The 22,796-nt window shown below is 30.1% G+C and overlaps 4 protein-coding genes across 4 annotated transcripts; all 4 read right to left on the bottom strand.

The window, feature by feature from the left end:
* Positions 1 to 1,038: 1,038 nt before the first annotated feature.
* Positions 1,039 to 4,154, bottom strand: LOC113374956 (ionotropic receptor 75a-like). The gene is made up of 11 exons (XM_026614915.1): positions 4,125 to 4,154; positions 3,899 to 4,031; positions 3,660 to 3,790; positions 3,441 to 3,577; positions 3,096 to 3,266; positions 2,700 to 2,905; positions 2,035 to 2,246; positions 1,631 to 1,837; positions 1,494 to 1,570; positions 1,233 to 1,410; positions 1,039 to 1,140 (listed from the first exon to the last, which is right to left on the bottom strand). Exons 1-11 carry the CDS (start codon positions 4,152 to 4,154, stop codon positions 1,039 to 1,041), a joined length of 1,584 nt encoding a protein of 527 aa, XP_026470700.1.
* A 2,885-nt stretch (positions 4,155 to 7,039) lies between these two features.
* LOC113374955 (cellular nucleic acid-binding protein-like) lies at positions 7,040 to 7,522 on the bottom strand. The gene has a single exon (XM_026614914.1). The coding sequence runs from the start codon at positions 7,520 to 7,522 to the stop codon at positions 7,040 to 7,042; it is 483 nt and encodes a 160-aa protein (XP_026470699.1).
* A 3,563-nt stretch (positions 7,523 to 11,085) lies between these two features.
* On the bottom strand, positions 11,086 to 16,889 carry LOC113374954 (probable ATP-dependent RNA helicase Dbp45A). The gene is made up of 11 exons (XM_026614913.1): positions 16,820 to 16,889; positions 16,566 to 16,759; positions 16,291 to 16,502; positions 16,046 to 16,181; positions 15,815 to 15,981; positions 15,522 to 15,749; positions 15,306 to 15,436; positions 15,065 to 15,218; positions 14,849 to 14,994; positions 11,491 to 11,607; positions 11,086 to 11,264 (listed from the first exon to the last, which is right to left on the bottom strand). Exons 1-11 carry the CDS (start codon positions 16,887 to 16,889, stop codon positions 11,086 to 11,088), a joined length of 1,734 nt encoding a protein of 577 aa, XP_026470698.1.
* Positions 16,890 to 20,910: 4,021 nt separating this feature from the next.
* Positions 20,911 to 21,732, bottom strand: LOC113374953 (Wilms tumor protein homolog). Its single transcript, XM_026614912.1, has one exon. The coding sequence runs from the start codon at positions 21,730 to 21,732 to the stop codon at positions 20,911 to 20,913; it is 822 nt and encodes a 273-aa protein (XP_026470697.1).
* Positions 21,733 to 22,796: the final 1,064 nt, after the last annotated feature.

Raw genomic sequence — 22,796 nt, 5'->3', positions numbered from 1 at the left:
ATGCTACTCAAAAACAAATGATCCGATCACTATCAATTTTTTTTTACATGTTCCAGATATAGTTCTCCGTAAAATGAACTATCGTTTTCGTCTAAAGTCTAAAAACGACCAAAATTTTGGGTAAAATTCGACTTTTTTTTAAAAAAAACCCACCATTTTGTCAATTTTTATTTTTTTTTATTATCATAGTTCATTTTACAGACAATATTATCTAGTTTAACAAGAATTTTTTTTAAAATTTCATCGACGTAGAAGGCCGGAATCACTGCAGCAGTGAAGGGCCTTTTTTTGTCGCGCCGTTGGAGATCGACAATAACTTAAAAAAATATTAAATTTTTTTCTTCAAAAATTTTACTATATATTCTCAAAATGTATAAATATATTCCTAAAATTTTGAAATGATTGATAAAGTAGTTTTTTTAATATAAATTCCCAAAAATCACCTTTTTTTAGGCGGTTACACTAGTTGTGCCCCCTTAAACCAACTTATAGTACGTGTAGTTGTATTCATTTAATTTAATTTTAATAACACATTTTATTTAAAATGTTCTGAAAATGTAGTTTATTCAAGAGTGCAGGTCAACGGTGATCAATACAAAACGGCCTGTTTTGTATCGATATTTCGTTATCTATACAGTGCATGTAATAAGAGTACTAATTCCAAACTTTAATGATTTTTTATAATTAAACTAGATCTATAATATTTTATGATATTCCTATCACTTCACAACAAAAATTTCAGTTCGTATTTTTATAATATTTAATTGCACTTATTGCGTTTTTAGTTCAATACCTATTTAATATATCTTGTTAACTTAAAATGTGAAATTAGATAATAAAATTTATAATTTCTTAAAATAAATCCAATTCTTCATTTAATATATCTTACCATCACAACTTATTTTGTGATTGAGGAATATATTCGTCATGGCTCGATTCTGACGACACACTGTTTGACGAGTGCGCCACGGTTAGCTGGTTATGTGTATAATAATAATAATTAAGATTTTCTTTAATTTTTCTGTATCTATGTCATGATTATTTTAAAAATGATATTCCTTTAACTACAATCTCGTCCTGACACTTATCAGCAATTATTTGTTTCTTGCCTAGTTGTAGTTGCGTTACATGGTTCATTGCCTGAAATTACGAATATATATTGTTAATATAATAATATATTGGCTAATATAAATAATTATAAGTATAAATTGTTATAAAATATATTTAAATGCCTTTTCTAGAAGTAGAAGAAGCAAGCTGACTCCAACACCTATTCCCAATAGTTTAAAAGCAACTGCAACACCATACCAAGACACTGCATCTACAAAATTGGAATTGCAAGGAGGCCTATCGTTAGCTCGCCATTTGCGGAATCTTTGAGCAATGCCGTTTTCTTTGAGCCTCAAAAAGCTGCAAAAGACATTTCTGGGTATATATATATTTGAATGCGCAGGTTTAGAAGAATATTTCAACTTAAATTTAATATATCTTACGCGATGGAAAATATCTCTCCTAAAGGCGATTTTTTTGGCATTCCTATGTAGAGCGGAGCTTTCTGATACACCATAACCTAAAGTGAATGATTATTGCAGAATTATAAAATTTAAATAAATTATATCATCCGATATACCGATCTCAATTCACATATCTCCTGCTGGTCGAATGTTTTTCCTATGCTAGCGTAGGCGCTCTGGATTTCGGTGTGGTACGCGTAGCCGCCTTTCTGCAGCAGGCCGATGCCTTCCTTGTCTACGACGAATACACCTGGTTGGTTCTGTTTGCGAGGCGGCTTCAGTTTTTTTTCATACAACACTTCCAGTCCTGGTATGAATCGTTCCTACAAAATATAAAAATATAAGATCATTTAATTACTCACTTCTTACTTGTAATTAATAAAAAACGCAAATTGGAACATTTTATAAAATGATATTAGGTTTATTTATTATATACAGGAGTGTATCACATGAAATGAAAGACATGTATTAATATTATTTACTAACGTTCACTTTTTAGTCTATCTTATTGAATACCGACCTCGACCAAGACTCTGCCATAGGAAACGTCTTCGAAGACCACAGTTAAAGAACTGGAAGCTATCTGTTCAATGGTTTTTAAACCTTCAGGCTGCACACTTAACAAGAAACCAACAATACTTGATGTGTAATAATTATACAGAAGTAATGTTGCGACGTATAGCACCAAGCATGCTATTCTCTGCGCGACGTGTGAAGGGCTTGGTTCCATACCTGAATCATCAGTTTTATTATACTAGTATAATAAGCTAATCTAAGAGCTCTTAGATAAGGATAACCATTTTAATAAATAGTATAAAGTATAAACTCATCACATAAAGTGTTATATTTGAAGTACGGACTGTAGACATGGACTCTAGGGAAAGCCGACAAGAACTAATGCAAAAATATGAAATATGATGCTGGGGAAAAAAGTAAGTAATAAAGACAGATATTATAACGAATGAAGTGCTGGAAGAAAAAACTCTACTGAGCACAATCAAGAAAAAAAAAGGAGGCTGGATCCGGACCCATTCTGCAAAAAGAGTGCATCCTGCACGACGTTGTCGAAGGTATAATAGGGAATAAAAAGAATGCAGACACTATGGATCTGCTATCATGCCGACAACCATTTATTATTATTATTATCATTTTAAAATTATGTTACTAATTTTTTTATATATTTACCTTGTTGACAGAATGCAGCTAAAATTGACAATGTAGAGAAACTCCAACTTTTAAATACATTCTCATTTGCCGACGAGCATTTGAAAAATAAAAATATAACGATGGCCATCACTGCTGTAACTATCCAAACTTCATCTCTGAAAGGTTTGGAAAGTGATCCTTCTTGTGCCCCCGATAATCCTGATACTCTGTACATGAATCCAGTTCTAGATAGTAATTGAAAAATTTTATTACAGCTGTAATATAATGTACAATTCCATATTTTTATAGAATTAGATACTTATAAAATTTGGTTAAGTAAAAAGCTGTGATGTTTGCTGAAATAATATTCACTAAATTGGATTTCATGTATCTAAAATACTTTTAGTTGCGGACAATAATCAATAAATTACTTACTCAAACATCCAAAATCCGTTTATAAAGTCCATATACTCCGGTCTATTTCCCGACATATAAAATCCGGTTCCAGAAATATCAACCTCTCGAGATCTAAGCCAACCCACTACCCCCAAATGAGTTCCATTTGGGGCTTCACCTGCCCAATCTTTATTTGGGTAGTATTCGATGCTGTAATATTATGTGAGGACGAAGTTTTTAAAATGCTTTATATCAGGAATATTTAAAAAAAATTAACGATTGCATCATTTAATGCATAAATAAAAGAAAATTAAAAAAATAACGATTGCATCATTTAATGCATAAATGATAATCACTCTGTCTTTTCTGTTTCCATAAACTTACGAATAATTAAGCAAGTCTCGTACCACAGTTACTATATCATTATGGTACTTTGTTAACCCAACAATACCCCTGACAGGGTGTCTTGTACTTAACATTTCAATTAAATCATCTTCGTTATCATCAAGATCTCGCGACACCTATAAAATTGTGCGAAAAATTTATTTTATAAAATGTTATTTACTAAAAATAATATTTATTATTTATTAAAATTATTTTTACCACTGTGGCGACTCTAAGGTCATATTTGTGAAAATTATTCCTAACGCTATATTTTGGATCTTGTGGCTTAAGAACTAATCCTGTGTCATTTTTATAAAACCCTGTGTAATTTGCTTCTAGACGTTGATTCTCTCTGCCAGTGTAACCATAAATATCATATAAATAGAATGAACTGTCTAAAAATTATTTTATTGTTAATATAACAAGCAGATTTTACTTTCAAATAGAACTACTTTTACCATTTTTGGTTGCTAGTATGATTTCTGCGTTGATATATAAACTCAAATTTTGAAATATTATGTCAGGATCAGGATTGCTTTCTGCCAAAACTAGCCACTTGTACGTTCTATTATACAATCGAAGAGCTGATGCCTGAAAAAAAAATAGTGCAAGTTGTTTTCACTATGGTGAAATATAAGAATTAATATTGTTTGTTAGTTTGATTTCTGTAAGTGAGCTACATACAAAGAACTGAATCTGTACTGTTAAACACATGGTCTCTCTTGTGAAATGGAGTTCTCAACTTGCTAGAAAACTTTAGATTATTTATGAAAGAAATAAGTTGAGTATTTAATTGAGAGTTGAAAGAGATTATTCACTTCCAAAATTGAAAGTTTTTTTTTCGAAATTTCATCATCATAATCTGTAAAAATTTACCAGAAATAATTGGCTGCAGTAAACCAAGATAATGGATTATTCATCTCACTTCTGTCCAGTTTCAATGTTTAATATAAACCCTCATATTACTCGTAGAAAGGTATTATTTTCTTTCTTTTAGATTTATCTGACTTATAGAAAATTTAATAATCATTTATTCTTATGATGGTCTCTGTATGATCAATTATACTTCCGACAGTGTCAGGACAATATAGCAATAAATTGAAATTTCTGTTTTGATGTATGTACTTATGATCAAAATAAACATAATATGCCAATGTTTTAAAGAAAATTAATAAATTTATCTAAAATGATTTTTTTTATATATTTTTACGTTTCAGAGGTTTCTCAAATAGAAAAAATGGATTCTCAAACATCTATTTTTTGTTTTCGAAGTTTAAAGTTATTTTAAAGAATTTAATTTTCGATACGGGAAGTTCCAGCAATTTGTTTCAGTGGATGGATCTCAATGTATTTCAATTGAGATATTCCTAGACTTGCGTAAAAGCCAATTTTTTCTGCAACAATAATTTATTTTCATTAAAGACAGCTCATTCTAGTTAGTGTTACCAGTGACAAATGCTTTATTTCCAATAATAATGTATAAATTTTGCAGAAACAGTAAAATGTAAGGGTTCAATATTAAAATCTGAAGATTCAACAGTTTTTAATGAGGAAAGAAAGGGGAACAATACAAATTATGACACAGCTGTAAATTTTTCTACAGAGTTTTTAAAATCTCACTAAATTCGCTAGACATGCAACAGCATAATCGAAACATGAACGTTATTATTTCAGTAATTCAATGGCACTTAATTATTACTTATTACTATTAATATGTTTCATCAACATTTGTAACATAGTACACAGTGCGTAAATTATCCATATTATTTGTGTTAATTTGCTCTTTCACTTATATACTACATACTTACCACCATAGATAAATAAGCATGCTTACCATATTGAAATTAAAAAGATTTTTATGGCTAAATAACGTTTTCTATTATATATATATATAGAAGTTTTAGCTCTTAATATTAACATTTAGATAGAGCGCAATTCAATCAAAGTTTCGTATGGAATTAGCATGGAAATATTTAAAAAAAATTAAAAATATTTTTTAGATATAACTTAGCGATAAGTGAATCAAAAGTGACTATTTATGTCATGTTTTATTGAAAATTCGACGCTTTACAAAACAGGTTTTTTAACTTCCCGTAGGGTAAGTTATTGTAATGGGCCGAAAATCGGAATTGAAAATTTTTACATTTCTCGACGTTTTGAAGGTTTCTGAACGTTTTGGCATACCTCAGAAAAAATGGATGTGTGTGTGTGTGTGTGTATGTATGTATGGATACAAATTTCCAGTCACGTTTTAGGGCGCACGGATCAACCGATTTCAATGGTTCAAAAAACATCCGATTCCTATTGATAGGGAAAAGAGCTGATTAGTTTTTGGCAAAGGCAGGACCAGCCGTTTCGGAGATACGGAGCAAAGAGTGCAGAAAATAGAAATCGTATTTTTGAGAGAACGGAGTATCCGATTTGAATGATCTAAAAAACATTCAATTAGAAATGATTGGGAGAAGTGTTTATTAGTTTTTGGCAAAGGCAGGCCCAGCCATTTTGAAGATACGGAGCTAAATATGTAAAAAATAGCAGTTTTTGAGAGAACTAAACGTCCGATTTGAATGATTCAAAGAACTTTCTGCTTGTTTTAACAAAATAATTGATTTTGAAAAAAAAAAATTCTGTTCCATTTTTTTTTTTTTTTTTAATTTTTTGTAAATCGAAAATAATTCAGATTTTATTTTTAATTCTGACTATAGTTCTAATATACTTTAAACAAATAATTTCAACGTTCAATATTAGACAATGTTACAATATTTATAATAATCTATTTGAAAACATTCAGTATTCCTCGAACATTTCGTTACGGTACGGGAAGTTCCAGCAATTTGCCTTAAGGCACGATGCCACCCACCCCACTAGTTATAATTTGTTTTGTAGAGCGTCGAATTTTCAATAAAACTTATTCTTTTGTTCGCTAAGTTATATATTCAGTGTGTACCCTGACGCGTGAGCTTTATGGGTGTGTCGCCGTCATACAGCGTACGATACGTGCAATGTCAAACTGATCTGACCAATCAGCGTTCAGGGTTCTTGTCTAGCCTGCAGGAGCGTTTTATTTAGAATGTCAATGAAAGCTAGGTGTAATGTTTACTAACTTTTTGATATTTCGGGGATGAGAAATGTTCTTTAATGTATTTAATTTCAAACTACGAAACAAAAAATCACAATGAATTCAAAATAATTACAACTCTTACTATCAAAACGTTATTTTTTGGACAATATGATATTATATATGATAGGATATAAAACTACTAATTTCTCTCAAACACATATTTTATTTTTGTAAATATATGAATAAGCTAACAATTAATAGATAAGTTTTTTAAGTTTAAACAATCAACTGCATCATAACAATATGTTTATATCAATAGTATCAATAGTTAAACTAATTATATTAAATATCTCCTAAATGTTATAACATAAGCCAACGAGAATGAATAAAAAATTCATTGTTTATTTTATAGTAACAAAATGGTTAACTGTTCAATTCATACGAAAATAAAATACTACTGTTTATTAAATAAATTTAAATTCGTTGCATCGATGCATGACATAAACCAAACTTCATTGACATATTCACATATTTTAGATCACACATTTAGATCACATTTGCGGCTTATGTGACCATAATCGCCACAGAGAAGGCAGTATATCGATTCTTCTGGGCAGTTACGAATTTTATGATCTTTTCTGCCGCAGTTATAACATGCTGTTTTTTTGTCACAGTCACGGCCTAAGTGACCAAAATTGGCACAAAGCACGCAGAAGGTTTCATCATACGGGCAGTAACGATAGGTATGGCCAATTTCTTTGCAATTAAAGCAGGCCTTATCGGACCTTCTCTGGGAGTCATAACCACCATTTCCAGGGCACTTCCTTGCATTGTGTTTTGGGACGTTGTATCGGACACCTTCTTTTTTGCACTCTACAGCAAAGTCAATAGCTTTATTGCAACGGGAGCATTTCTGTCGCTCGCGGATTTCCATACCTTCGCCTACTTTTGCCTTGCAATGCAGGGCAAAATGACCCACCTCGCCACATTTATAACACATTCTATTAATATTATATTCCATGGTAAAATGTAAATATTTCGTACTAACAATAAACGCGGATTTCAGTTTTTTTTAATATCTTAATTTTTATGACATTTGCACAATATCATGGCATTAGATAAACAATTACTCTAATAAACATGGCCAACTTCATAGATGTTGAAACATTGTTGCAGGGACATCTATCTATTCTGACTTCTACGAATGACCGGTATTTTCAAATATTATATATTAAATAACTAATATATATATATATATATATATATATATATATATATACGTATATATATATATATATATATATATATATATACACTTATTTTGGGGCGGCATTTTTTAATTTACTTACACTTGTAAAAAGCAACTAATTCATTTCACGTTTTGAAGGTTTCTGAACATTTTAGCATACCTCAAAAATGCATGTGTGTGTTCGCATTTTTTCGTTCACGTTTTCGGGCGCACGGATCAATCGATTCGAATGGTTCAAAAAACATTCGATTCCTAATGATAGGAATATGTATGGTTCTGATTAGTTTTTGGTAAAGGCAGGTCCAATCGTTTCGGAGATACCGAGCAAAATGTGCAAAAAATATTTGTTTTTGAGAGAACTAAGCATCCGATTTGAATAATTCAAAAAACATTCGATTCGTATTGCTAAGGAGACGTGCTGATTAGTTTTTTTCAAAGGCAGGTCTAGCCGTTCGAAACGTGCCAAAATTGGTAACTCAGTTTTTAAGAAAACGGAGCGTCCGATTTTAATAATTCAAAAAACATTTTACTTGTATTGACAAGATGAAGAACTGATTATATTTTTGAGAAGGCAGGTCTAGCGGATTCGGACTCTCAATAAAAATAAGTTAAAAAAGTGTCATTTGGCGATCGAAAATGTTTATTAGACATATGTACATCAAATTATCAGATATTTTATAGAGATTTTAATATTGTGTACACATTTTGTGTAATTTTTTTGGGTTCCGTACCAAGATTTTTAATTTTGAAGTTTATTTATATGGTTTAGACAAATGTTCTTAACAATTTCGACAGTATGAAATATCCGATTTATAATTTTGCCGTTTCGGAGTGTAAAAACGGTTATGCAGTTTTTGAGAGAACGGATCATCCGATTAGATTAATTCAGAAAACATTTTGCTTAAGCAGACAGTATGCAAAAATGCATTTATAGAAAATTTAATAATTTTGGAAATTTAAAAAAAAAAAATCGAAATTTTCAAAAAAGTTCAATTTTCGAAATTTATCATTTTCAAAAAAAAAATACTAAATTTTGAAAAAATAAAAAAATGATTTCTTACAATAATTTGAAAATATTTCCATAAAAAAAATTGAATATTTTCAGAAATTTCCAAATTCTTAAAATATTTAGAAAAAACGTTTTTTTCAAATTCCAAAAAATGGACTCTTGTAAACGTGCACATAAGTTGTTCATAAAATACGCTCGTCGCCCAATTTAAAAAGCATTTAAAAGTTTACAGTATGTAATAATAATCTATTTGAAATTATTCAAAACAATTATTAATTATTTTCATTCCTCAAATTTTTAATTACGGTACGGGAAGTTCCAGCAATTTGCCTTAAGGCACGATGCAATGCGCTCCACTAGTATAAATATGTTAACGAGTGCATATAAATTTTTCTAAAAAAAATTACTCTGAGTATTAATTAATTAATATTGATTAAATAACTTAACAATTTATTAACTTTCCGTAGGGTAAGTTATAGACTACAGTAATCGCAAAAAAATCGAAAGTGAAAATTTTTATATATCTTTACGTTTCATAGGTTTCTGAATTTTGGCATATCTTAGAAAAAATGGATGTTTTTAGGTACAAACTTTCGTCGATAATTGTAGGTACACGCATCAACCGATTTGAACCAAACACTCGATTCGTACTGATAAGAGGTGCTAATTAGTTTTTGGTAATGGCAGGTTAAGCCGTTTCAAACATACTGGACAAAAAAGCTAAAGATTGTAATTTAGTTATTGAGAAAACGCAGCGTCCGATTTAAATAATTCAATTCAATTCATTGTATTGACTAAACGAACACTGTTTTTGGGAAGACAGGTCTAGCGGTTACAGAGATTCAATAAGAAAAGGTAAAAAAACGACATTTGGCGGTTCAAAATGATCATTAGATATTGTAGATATGCACGTCAAATTATCTGATATTTTCTAGAGATTTTAATGATAAGAATAAATTTAATTTGCATTTCTATGGGTTCCGTGTCAATGTCTATCAACGCGACGCTTACGCGCTTCGATATTTTGTCTCCAAAACAGCTACGCAGCGCGATTGTTTTGACAAAAAGTTACAAATTTTCAAAAAAAATCAAAATATAAAAAAACAGATTTCTCAAAAAAGTCAATTTTTTCCTAAATTTTCAAAATTATCAAAAATATTTTTTTTTCAAAGTTTTCAAAAAAATTTTAATCTTTTTTAAAAATTTTATGTTTCGGTATGGAAAGTTCCAGCAATTTGCCTCAATGAACGATGCCATGTACCACTAGTTTATTTATATTAATTTATAAAAACCACTATTTGTAATAGAAAGGGCGGTAATGTGGAGATCGCCCCGGGCGGCAAAAATTCTAGGTACGCCACTGTATAAGGGGTATGCACCCATTCGTAATAATTATAAATAAATATTATAAATGTTACGGTCAGAATACACAAATTACGCAGTTGTAGTGAATTACTAATCTACTGCATTGTATGTTCGAGATATCCTTGGCAAGCCCACCAAGCGTTGATAAAATTCCTTTCCAAACCACAAACGACGCAACAACTAAATGAAGCATTGAGTTGCACTATGGAATGACATTGAACAAGTCGTAAGAAAATGTTATCTAAGATTGCAATATCATAATGAGAGCGAGCTAATAAAAAGACTTGCAAATTTACAATGACGTATTTCCAGTCAGTCGTCATTTAGTTTTTATAAAGTACAGATCAATATAAGTCAGTCGTCATTTAGTTTTCATAAAAGTGCAGATCAACATGAGTCAGAATTACTTTAGTTATCAATGAAGTCGTATTCAGGTTTAGTTGTTAAGTTAAATTAAATGAAAAGTGTACAAGAAGTCATGAAATAAGCAAATACATTGAACGTCTTCATCTGTTTTACTGATCAGCCTTTACAGATTGGTAACAGCTTTGTTTAGCAGTAGGAAGAACCTACACACATGTTTGGCATTGTCAGTGGTATTTTGGTGTCATCGGTGGTACCTAAATTAATTTGGTGGCAGCGGTGGGATTCGAACCCACGCCTCCGAGAAGACTTTTAATGAAAACATTTTTATCTGTTTTTAAAACTTTCTAGTATTTTTGGTACTTATGACTAATACGTAAAGATTATTGTTAACTATTTGTATAAACAGTAAATAGTTTTGGTCGTGCTCATAGCTTGTGTTTTTCAATTTTTGTTATTTTTTCGACCAAAATCGGATTCGAATCAAGTTATTACTGATCATCTGTTACATATTACACACAGTTGTATGTCCGCTACGCCATTTAGTAAGACTACATGTGCACTATATAAATTAGCTATTGCACAATGTAAGGATAAATTAGGTTTTATGATATACCTCTTCAAGAAACGATCTGCTTCTCGCACAATCACTATTTATGATCACTCCGTAAATTCCGGCGTCATAAAGTCTCAAACTTTGGAACAAAGTGTAATTTTCCATTGGAAATGCTGAACGTATTCCAACGGAACTTAACGATCTCATTAGATTTGTAGTTTCTAAATCGAATAAAAAATATAATAATATACGTATAAGTATATATATATATTATATACTTATATATTATATATATATATATTATATTATGTATATTATATACATAATATATAATATATATATATATATATATATAATATATTTATTACTAAATATATACAGTATATATATAGTAATATATATAGTATAAAATATACTAAAGTTGTACAAATAAATTTAAAAACATACCAGAATTTTTCCAACACATTCCAACTCCAACGACGAACGAAACTGGTTTGAACTTTGTGTATAAATCGGCGATAAAATTCTTGTAAACTTGTATCGTCTCCGATGTTGGAAAACCGACTAATAACATTATTGTGAAATTTAAAATATTCATTTTTGTATTATGAAATCTCTTGTAATAACAAGGTACGCTTTCGTTTTATATTGTTTCTTAAATGGTTATTCGATAAATGGTTATTTATCGAATGGTTTATTTGGTTCCGTGTTGTATAGAACTTTTCCTTATTACAGATTACTTCTGCATTTGATTCTAAATATTTGATTAGAATTCCTACTGAAGTTGATTGATTGGCACTGATACCAAGATGTCTTTGTTTTGAAATGACATCTATCCATTATAAAATTTCATAAAATATTAAAGCGTTCTTGGAAATTTTACAGGTTTGAGTTTATTCTTCCACCATTAAAAAGTTTTAATTACTTTCCTCCTACAGCAATACAATGGACATTATTTACAAAAGTCTCTTTAATAGGAAAATAATGAGCCAAATAAAAGTCAATATTTAGAGTTAACTTGTTTACGATCTTATATGTTCTCAATGATGTATTAGAACTTTTCTGGCGATTTTTATACTGATGGTATCCAATTCAGCTCTTTTTCACAGTTTCTGTTTAATGATCGATATGATCTACAATTCGTGTTTTAATTTAACCACATGATATAAATGATTTAGACTAAAAGAACATATTTTGGAACTTGTATTAGATCTTTCTATTGATACGCATATTTCATTGCGTTCTTTTTATTCAGTGCGATCAGAAAACTAAACTACATACAATTGACATGAATAATTAAGAAGGCCAAAAATCGTGCATTTTTTATTAGTATTAAGGCATAGATTTTTTATTTATATCAGTTTTGTGATTAAAAGTCATAGAATGATATTATCATCACCTTACTATCATGGATGTTTTACTCCTGAACTTACACAGATGGAATTCTGAAACACCAAATAATTTTTTTATTAAATAAATAATATTGTTTTTTGTTGCATATATTTATGTAACGTTCCCTTTTATTACATGTGTTTTTAATACATATTTCAAATTTTTCTGGATACCTAATATTATTTATCACTTTATTATTCTCTACTGTGAAAACCTCACAAAAATGTAATTAATTTTTTATTTCGATATATCGTATCTAAAACAGCTACGCACAGCGATTGCTTTAAAAAAAAGTTCAAACTTTTCAAATCAATTTGAAATATGTATTAAAAAAATCATTTTTTTTAAAAAATATCATAGTTCTTAAAAATATATTTTTTTCAGTTTTCAAAAAAATTTAAAGCGGAAAGTGCGGAAAGCTCCAACAATCTGCCTAAAGGCAAGATGCCATGCGCCACTAGTTAACTTCCCGTAGGGTAAGTTATTGTAATGCGCCGAAAATCGAAATTGAAAATTTTTACATTTCTCAACGTTTTGAAGGTTTCTGAACATTTTGGCATACCTCAGAAAAAATGGATGTGTGTGTGAGTGTGTATGTATTTATGGATACAAATTTCCAGTCACGTTTTAGGGCGCACGGATCAACCGATTTGAAAGGTTCAAAAAACATTCGATCCCTATTGATAGGGAGAAGAGCTGATTAGTTTTTGGCAAAGGCAGGTTCAGCCGTTTCGGAGATACGGAGCGAGAGTGCAGAAAATAGAAATCGAGTTTTTGAGAGAACGGAGTATCCGATTTGAATGATTTAAAAAACATTCAATTAGTAATGATTCGGAAAAGTGTTTATTAGTTTTTGGTAAAGGCAGGCCCAGCCATTTCGAAGATACGGAGCTAAATATGTAAAAAATGGCAGTTTTTGAGAGAACTAAGCGTCCGATTTAAATGATTCAAAGAATTTTCTGCTTGTCTTAACAAAATAATTGATTTTGGAAAAAAATTGTTCCAACTTTTTTTTTTCAAAAAAAAAATTTTTTTGTATATCGAAAATAATTCATATTTTAATTTTAATTCTGACTATAGTTCTAATATTCTTTAAACAAATAATTTCAACTTTGCAATTCAGTTTATATAATTCTTATAAATATTAGACAATGTTACAATATTAATAATTATCTATTTGAAAACATTCAGTATTCCTCGAACATTTCGTTACGGTACGGGAAGTTCCAGCAATTTGCCTTAAGGCACGATGCCATACAGCCCACTAGTTTATATTTTAGGTGCTATATTACCTCTCTTACCATCATATATATCACCTCTTACTTTCCGAACGTCCGATCGTCCAATTCCATGCTTTTGCGTCCTGTGTCTCGTCTTTCAATTCCTTGTATTTTCTACCGGATGTCGTCTATAGACGACGCTCGTAGCGAAAGTTTTTAATAATAAAGTTATTAAAGAAAATATTTTTTTCGTAGAAGTCTTTCAGGCAGGCAGAAGAAGAATTCGACTTTTTGTAAATTTATTATCATTCCAACACACCTTTGAATGCACGTTTACATCGCGTCGCGTATTTTGATATGCACATTTTTTTGGTTCCAATTTTGTAATAATAATTGTGATTGCAATATATATTCCAAAGTAGATATTTTCCAAAATTTGGTAATCTGAAAAACTGATTCCGAGACAAATAGTGTTAGTGAAAAATTTGGGACCGCAAGGAAGAGATTATTAGGACTGTCCCGAACAATGTAGAACGAATGGTTTAAATTGTTAATTATATTTAAGAATAAAATTTATTATGTGTAAATGGTAACTGTTTTTGTATAACAGTGCCTGGATTTGATTGTATATGATTAAAAATTACAAAGGCCTTAAGCGGAAGGTTTACAAATTACAGTTTAGAATGAAATATATTATTTCGAGAAAAAATTAAAACATTTTTTGATATAGATATCCGCTAGAATTTATTATAATTGCTAAGCAAAGTACTATTTTTATGAGCTTTTTTTATCCTTCACTTCATATTTTATTTGACATCCGGCTTTCCCAATCACGATACAACTTATATTTAAGTTTTTTAATGTATCTTTCTTATCTTATTATTATATTATATTTCTGTGTACACTTTAAATATTAGATTCACCATATATAATACTCTAAAAAAGATCAACACAGAAAGTTTTCGACGCAAATGTTTTGTTTTATAGCAATTTCTTTAAATTACCAATATATTCTATGTTAATCCTTTAATGGCGATGAAATATAAAATATAATTTAATAATAAATAATAAATATCCTGTTAGAATAAAATGAATACTTCACAAATCCAAAAAAATTAATAATAATTTGGTTATTAAAACAAATAGTATTATTTACATTTTTATTATTATTAATTATTTTTTTGACATGCTAGATTTGTTCAATTTTTGTTTCTTTTTAGGTACGTCTTTAAATCTTTCATCCTGCTGAACTGCATCAGCGAGGGCTTTATTTTTTTCATTTTCCAATTTTTGAGCTTTTAATCTCTCTTTTCTTTGTTTCTTGAAAGACTTGATCATTCTAAAATAAATTAAATGGTGACTTATTTTCACATTTAAAATAGATTTAAGTTCATATATAAAATATTTACTCTTGCTCCATGACATCGGGATCTAGTCCTTGTTCTATCCATTTTTTCCTTCGATAATTCCATGCTCTCTCATTGAAATCATTATTATCTAGACTTATTTCAGCTTCTCGTTTTGTAACACTGACTTGTAAAAATATTTTATCTGCAGCTCTTTCTGTAATATTGAGTAAAATAACTCTCAAATAATTTGGAATATTAATTAATTCGTTAAAACATTATTTGTTTGAAAGTGAACACTTACCATTTATTTTATATTCAGTTATTTTTGTATTTATAACCTTCTCAATTTCCCCTAAAAATGGTAAATCTCTAGGAAACCTGAATATTGATATCGCTAAACCCTTCCTTCCTGCTCTAGCTGTACGTCCCACTCTAATGAAGAAGCACAATTAATAGAAGTATATTTTATAACATAATGGACTACAGATCGTATTAATATATATTTATCTGCATTTACCTATGTATATATTCTTTGGGTTCCTTAGGCAGTTTGTGATTTATGACCAAATCAACACAAGATATGTCAAGCCCTCTGCTAGCAACATCTGTTGCAATTAGATTAGTTATTGTTTTTGATCTAAATTGTGCAAGAGCAGCCAAACGTTCTCTTTGTTTCATAAAACCATGGAGGCATACATTTTCCATTCCAATCTTATTTAGTGTAATAGAAAGTAATTGGCAATCCCTATAAATAGTACATTTAGTTTCAATTCCATTCATTATATTTAATCTATTTTTCAAAATAATTACTTTTTAGTATTAGTGAATATAATAATATTTCCAACGTCAGTAGATTCTCTGATCTCTCTTATTAATTGAACTAGCATAACCTCACGATCATAATCTGCACATAGTAAGTACCTCTGGTCCAACGTATCTACTGTTGCCACTTCGGAGGAATTTGTCCATCGAAATGCCTATGCCAATATAATAAAAAAAGTAAGTTTGATGAAATGATAGATAATATTTAATTTCACTTACATTTTGTGATATATTAAAAATTTTGGAATTCATTATTTGATCATTAAGTGTTGCCGAAAATAAAAGAGTTTGTGGTGATGGTGGTAAAGCAGAAGCTATTACTTTTAAACTTTCATCAAAATGTCCACTTAGCATTCTGTAAATAAAATTAAATATGAAAATTTGATTTATGAGTCTTAACTTGGATATATAAGTAAATCCATTGAATATATAAATAAAATGTTCAGTATTGATAATGGAATTACCTGTCAGCTTCATCAAGTACTAAAAACTTGATTTTTTTCAAACTGAATGTGTCACAACCTGATATATGGTCAGACAATCGACCTGGCATAGCAACAACTATGTGGGGTCTTTTTGCTAATCTTTGTGACTCATATAATTGATCTGTGCCACCAGCTACTACACACACTTTGACACCAAGAGGTTGACCGAGAACCGAAAACTGGTCTGCAATCTAATACAAATGAAATATTAATTTCAGTACAATTAATACTTTTTGATATTCAATATGTAGTACTTGATAAGCCAATTCATGGGTCGGTGTAAGAACCAAAGCAAATATGCCATAAGGATCATCTGACAATTTTTGAAGAATTGGTAAAGCAAATGCAAAAGTTTTTCCTGAACCAGTTTTAGCAGCTCCTATACAGTCCTGCCCTTCCAAAATCGGTTTTATACAATGTTGCTGGATTGGAGTTGGCTTTTTGATTCCTAATGCAAAGAATTAAAGTTGTAGATATCATGTAATTGTTTTATAAATATTTTACATACCTAGTTTTTCGCATTGATTTAGGAGCCATTGCTTTAGATTTAATTGATTGAATTCATTTATTTCTTCCATAATCAGTGAGATAAAATCACGAAGCAGCCATGTGCTATAAGGTTAATTTCATTCTGTCAAACAGACAAACAATGAAGATGGTGCTGCCATCTATGACGGGCAAGATCGTGAGAGGAACTATACTTGACGTTCGCTTATGGTTCGCTTACGTTAAATATTAAAATGGAACTAGTCGTGGTGTAACCGATTTAAGTTTTGACATATAAATTATTTTAGTTAGTTCAATGAATAACATAAAGCGTTTATAAATCAGTTTTAATAAATTAATAAACGTTTTAATAAATTAATAATATTGTGAAGTTGAAGTTATGGGTTATACATCATAACACCATGTATTATGATGTTTCTTATACTTTAACAAATTGTGCTATGCTAATCGGGGCCTGTGGAGGATTTTTCATGCTTACTAATAAGTAAGTACTTACATATTATTTTATGTACCAAATACTATTAAAGGATACAATAACAATTATTTTTTTTTGAATGAATATTTTTTTAAATATTTATTAGAAATAAGTACTACCGTTGTTAGTACAAAACTGTTTTATATTTTTGTTATAATTATAGTATTCAGCATCATAGTTTAGCATTATATAAAATTCTGAACACTATTATATATCATAATAATTAGGTTTAGTGAAAAATACAAAGATAACTAGTGTGGTGCATGGCATCGTGCCTTAAGGCAAATTGCTGGAACTTCCCGTACCGCAACGAAATGTTCGAGGAATGTTAAAAGTTTTCAAATATATAATTATAAATAAATACTGTAAAATTGTCTAATATTTATAAGAATTAGATAAACTGAATTGCAAAGTTGAAAATATTTGTTTAAAGTATATTAGAACTTAAGTCGATATACAAAAAAAAATTGAAAAAAAAAATTGAGACAATTTTTTTCCCCCAAAAGCAATCATTTTGTTAAAACAAGCAGAAAGTTCTTTGAATCATTCAAATCGGACGCCTAGTTCTCTCAAAAACTGTCATTTTTTGCACATTTAGCTCTGTATCTCCGAAACCGCTGGACTTGCCTTTGCCAAAAACTAATCACTACTTCTCCCCGTCATTACGAGTTGAATGTTTTTTGGATCATTCAAATCCGATGCTCCGATCTCTCAAAAACCCGCATTCTTTGCTCTATATCTTCGAAACGGCTGGTCCTGCCTTTGCCAAAAACTAATCAGCACATTTTCCTATCAATAGGAATCGAATGTTTTTTGAACCATTCAAATCAGTTGAATCATGCGCCTGAAAACGTGGACGAAAAATTGTATCCATACATACATACACACACACACACACATACACACACATCCATTTTTTCTTAGGTATGCCAAAATGTTCAGAAACCTTCAAAACGTCGAGAAATGCAAAAATTTTCAATTCCGATTTTTGGACGATTACAATAACTTATCCTACGGGAAGTTAATAATACACTAGATTCGAGAATATTGCCAATAGCCTAAAGTATTTTTATAGGACTGTCAGAAAATTTGTTTTTTTTTTTTGCTACTTTTTGTAAATTTGAAAATGAAGGTACGAAATAATTAATGTTAAAGGCTATTTTAAGGGAGGAGCCTGCTTTAGAGGCTTCAAAAAACGTTCTTTTTGAGGAATTTTTAAGGAAGGAAATAAATATTTAATTGAAACGAAACTTTCTGGTTTTATTGTAATATATTTCAACATTCCTCTCAATTTTTTTTATTAAAATATATGACATAATTTGAAATAATATGCCGAGTACAAGCATTTGGCGAGAAACGCTTAGTTCTCTCAAAAACTGCCATTTTTCCACAATTAGCTCGGTTTTGCCTAAAACTAAACACCACTTTTTCCAATCATTCAAATTGAATGTTTTTTGGATCATTCAATTCGGACACTCCGTTCTCTATTTTCTGCACTCTTTGCTCTGTATCTCCGTGACGGCTGGACTTGCCTTTGCCAAAAAGGCAAAGCACATCTCCCTATCAATAGGATTCGATTGTTGTTTAAATCATTCAAATCGGTTGATCCGTGCGCCCGAAAACGTGGACAAAAAATGCGGACCTACAAAACACACACACACATCCATTTTTTCTGAGGTATGAAATGTTGAAAAACCTTCAAAACGTGAAGATGTGCAAAAATTTTTATTTTTGATTTTCGGCCCATTGCTATAACTACGGAAAGGTAAAAATCAAAATAAATATATATTTTAAATATGTAGTATAAATTCTAGTTGAATAGAAAAAAATGAGAATTCACCACTTTTTTTTGATACAAAATTTCACTTTAAAAATTGGTTAATTATAACTTTTTTTAAGGTTTTTTAGGTTCAACTAGAAGATAATTCTATTCTAAAAATTCAAAATCGAAAAAATTGAACAATTGAAAAATCACGCGTCGAGTTTCCGTTACGTTCGTATAAATGCCCACTATTTCTTTTTTAACTCCGAAAATATTTTAAATTTTTTTCAGAAATTTTAGGGATATATTCTTGGGTAGTTTTTGAAGACATTTTTGCAAAAAAATCGATTTTTTAAGTCTCTAAAGCAGGATTTTTGCATTCGACAATTTTCTATTTCGTAAGGTGCAGTTTTATATAAGCATTATAAGCATATTATTTTCAGATATTTGATGGGGTTTTGTAATTTAATTGTCACGAATAGCGAAGTTTTAATTTCAACCCATACTTTTCACAAACGCTTGACAATTGAATAAAATATTTAAAATTTCCTGTTTTTAGTGTTTTTAAATTTTGATGTGATCACTACTACGAAAAATTGATCTGAGTGAGAGATATTAAAATGATTTAAATTTCATTATTAAAAATTATATGTAACAAAAAAAATCTGTTCAATCTGTAATTTAAGCTAGTTGAAAGTGGCATTTAGCCTTAATCAATTTACATTAACTTTCCAAAATTGACTTAATTAAGCGAAATTGAGATTTAGATATTTAGATAAAATTTTTAACTGTTTAGTTCGAAAATAAAGTTTCTTTCGTATAGGTTTTGAATTTTTAAAATCGATTCAGGATTTTTGGCTAAAACGTGGACGAAAAATATTCCACTTTTCTGCTAATTACACAGAAACTGCTCAGCCGATCGTATCAAAACCTAACCAACGTGAGTGCTTATTAAGTTTCATCGAATGGTTTTTAAATTTTTGAAATTGTCTCAACCGTTTTTGAGAAAACGTCGATGAAAGATCTAATTTTAACAAACGTAAAAAAACCGCTATTCATTTTCAAACTTTGATGATTTTTCAAAATTAAATGACTTGTCGTAGGGCCGTAATATTTCAGTATGTTCTAGAAGACCATGATGTCTATAGCAAAAAAAAAATTTTAACGTCGGATTTTCTTTTTAACAGTTAATTACAAGAACTTGTGTCAGCGAATTTTTACCAAAAACTAATCAGTATCTTTTCCGACCAATATCTTTCAAACAGTTTTTAAAAATTTTTAAATCGATTCAGAGTTTTTCACTTTTCTGCTATTTACAAAGAAATGGCTTGTCTGATTGTCGCGCAAAACTGACAAATGTACAGTGTAGTCCTTACATCATACGGCTTTTAAATTTTTGAAATCGTGTCAATCATTTTTGAGAAAACGCCGACGAAGGGTCAAAAATCTTTTCACACACACATACTTTTTTCAAACTTGGTCTTATTCGATTCAGAATAGCTTGAAACGTCGAGGAAATATAAAATCCTACCCTACGGGAAGTTAAAAAAATCAAAATTACAGGTATTTTGTTATTTTAAATTTCAAATGTCACATGGTGACGTCATAAAGACTAATTTGATTTTTAAAGTTCAAATATTTCTGCAGAGTAAAACGCACACAGAAAAAATATTACAATATAATTTAGATACATTGGCATACAATATACTTTAGGTGCAATTGGAGTACATATTAATCTCTATAACAATTAAAGTTTTTTGTTTTAGGGTGTTCCATTATTAAGTGATATAGATAAATGTATTTGAATTAAATAACTAATAATATATTATTATTGTGCTATAATATTCAGTGAAGTTCAATTGATTTTAAATGCTGCCTTGCAATTTCCGATTTTCGAGTATTGTCCCATTCGGCGTTCGTGCACTTTTTTGTGTTTTGCCAGATGATCTGACCTGGAGAAGGCTTTTGGGCAGTAGCAGCAGTTGTATGGCTTAATCCCGAAATGCGATCTTCGGTGTCGTGATAATTCATCTGATCTCGAGAACCTCCAGCAGCAACCTGGCCAGGTACACCGGAACGGCTTCTCACCAGTATGTCTTCTCAAATGAGCCTTCAAGTGCGAAGATTTTGCATACCATTTGTTGCAAGATTTGTAGGTACATTGGAAAGTTTTTTCCTCGTCATCTTTCTTCACAGCGATTTGAGACAACTGCGGCAATTTACCATCAACATTTAACTCGTCAATATTCATAGTTTCGTGTATGTTGTAAATACTCTCTGTAACTGGATCTAAAGTGAATTCGTCAATAAAATTTAAGTCGGGCGAGAACATATTCTCACAATTAATAACTTGTTCATAATTATCGTTGCATAACGGAGTTTTCAGAAACAAGCATGATTCATCACAAAACGGAGTATTGTGAACACACCCTGATTGATTTGTTAGAAATATTTCTGAACTTCCAACTTGCTGTAGCACAGGCATTTCTATTTTAGATTCTTTGGGTGTGTCGAGCACTTCGAAGTTACGAAAATCGTAATTTATGTCATAATCAGGCTCAGTATATTCATATAAATCTTCTTTGTAAGCAAGTAGCTCTGATGAGTCTATCATCCAATTACTGAAAATGGTGCCAAAATCATCTATAGAATTTTCGCCAGTCAAATCTTCCTTCATCGTTGCGAGTATAATTTTGTAAACTAACTAAAAATAAAGTAAATTTTAAAATTAAAGAATTTAAAATATATTATATTTTAAGCATGCACTATTTACACCTTATTTAATACGTATATACATACGAGGTCTGTTCAAAAACCCGGAATTACTAATAATTAAATTTCGCGGGTCTGGAGTGTCTGATTGTCAAAATTTTTTTTTATTGTGTTGGTATACATGCCCCTAAAGTATGATGAAATTTTCAGCTATATTCACTGTTTACTTTGTCTGTGGTAGTCGCTAAGGTTCGACGTGTTTTTCTGAGCTCGGCGATTTTTACAATGGAAGAATTGAAAAGTCAAAGAATTTGTATTAAATTTTGCGTAAAAAATGAAATAAAGTGTTGCAAAGTGCAAAAATTCACCAGATATGGCTCCGTGTGACTTTTTCCTATTCCCAAAGTTGAAGAGACCCATGAAAGGACGGCGGTTTTCCTCGATTGAAGAAAATCGCTGAGAGTGCTCAAGGACATATCAAAAAGTGAATATCAAGGGTGCTTCGAAAATTGGAAAAAACGCTGGCATAAGTGTATTATATCTGGGGGGGACTACTTTGAAGGGGACCACATTAATGTAGACGAATAAATAAATATTTTTTTGAAAAAACGAAAATTCCGAAAACTTTAAAACCGATCTAAAAAACATTCAATTAGTAATGATTGAGAAAAGTGACTATTAGTTTTTGGCAAAGGCAGGCCCAGCTATTTCGAAGATACAGAGCTAAATGTGCAAAAAATTGCAGTTTTTGAGGGAACTAAGCGTCTGATTTAAATGATTCAAACAACTTTCTGCTTGTTTTAACAAAATAATTGGTTTTGGAAAAAAAATGTTTAAAACTTTTTTTTATCATTTTTTTTCAGAAAAAAAATTTTTGTTGTCGAAAATAATTCAGATTTTATTTTTAATTCTGACTAAAGTTCAAATATACTTTAAACAAATAATTTCAACTTTGCAATTCAGTTTATATAATTCTTATAAATATTAGACAATGTTTATTATTATATTAATCTATCTGAAAACATTCAA

Source organism: Ctenocephalides felis, unplaced genomic scaffold (genome assembly GCF_003426905.1).
Source record: "Ctenocephalides felis isolate EL2017-DRISC unplaced genomic scaffold, ASM342690v1 CF-g0.4_SCAFFOLD_01886, whole genome shotgun sequence".
Classification (NCBI taxonomy): domain Eukaryota; kingdom Metazoa; phylum Arthropoda; class Insecta; order Siphonaptera; family Pulicidae; genus Ctenocephalides; species Ctenocephalides felis.
This window is presented reverse-complemented; position numbering and strand designations above follow the sequence as displayed.

What these genes read in the sequence shown, in the direction of transcription:
- LOC113374955 (XM_026614914.1), bottom strand. Translation starts at nt 7,522, where the DNA reads ATGGAATATAATATTAATAGAATGTGTTATAAATGTGGCGAGGTGGGT.
- LOC113374956 (XM_026614915.1), bottom strand. Translation starts at nt 4,154, where the DNA reads ATGTGTTTAACAGTACAGATTCAGTTCTTT. An exon ending in CAGTACAGATTCAGTTCTTT is followed by an intron (nt 4,032 to 4,124) that starts GTATGTAGCTCA and finishes TTTTTTTTTCAG; the next exon opens with GCATCAGCTCTTCGATTGTA. An exon ending in ACCTTAGAGTCGCCACAGTG is followed by an intron (nt 3,578 to 3,659) that starts GTAAAAATAATT and finishes ACAATTTTATAG; the next exon opens with GTGTCGCGAGATCTTGATGA.
- LOC113374954 (XM_026614913.1), bottom strand. Translation starts at nt 16,889, where the DNA reads ATGGAAGAAATAAATGAATTCAATCAATTAAATCTAAAGCAATGGCTC. An exon ending in CCCGATGTCATGGAGCAAGA is followed by an intron (nt 14,995 to 15,064) that starts GTAAATATTTTA and finishes AATTTATTTTAG; the next exon opens with AATGATCAAGTCTTTCAAGA. An exon ending in GAAACAAAAATTGAACAAAT is followed by an intron (nt 11,608 to 14,848) that starts CTAGCATGTCAA and finishes TAATGTTATTAG; the next exon opens with TCGGTTTTCCAACATCGGAG.
- LOC113374953 (XM_026614912.1), bottom strand. Translation starts at nt 21,732, where the DNA reads ATGAAGGAAGATTTGACTGGCGAAAATTCTATAGATGATTTTGGCACC.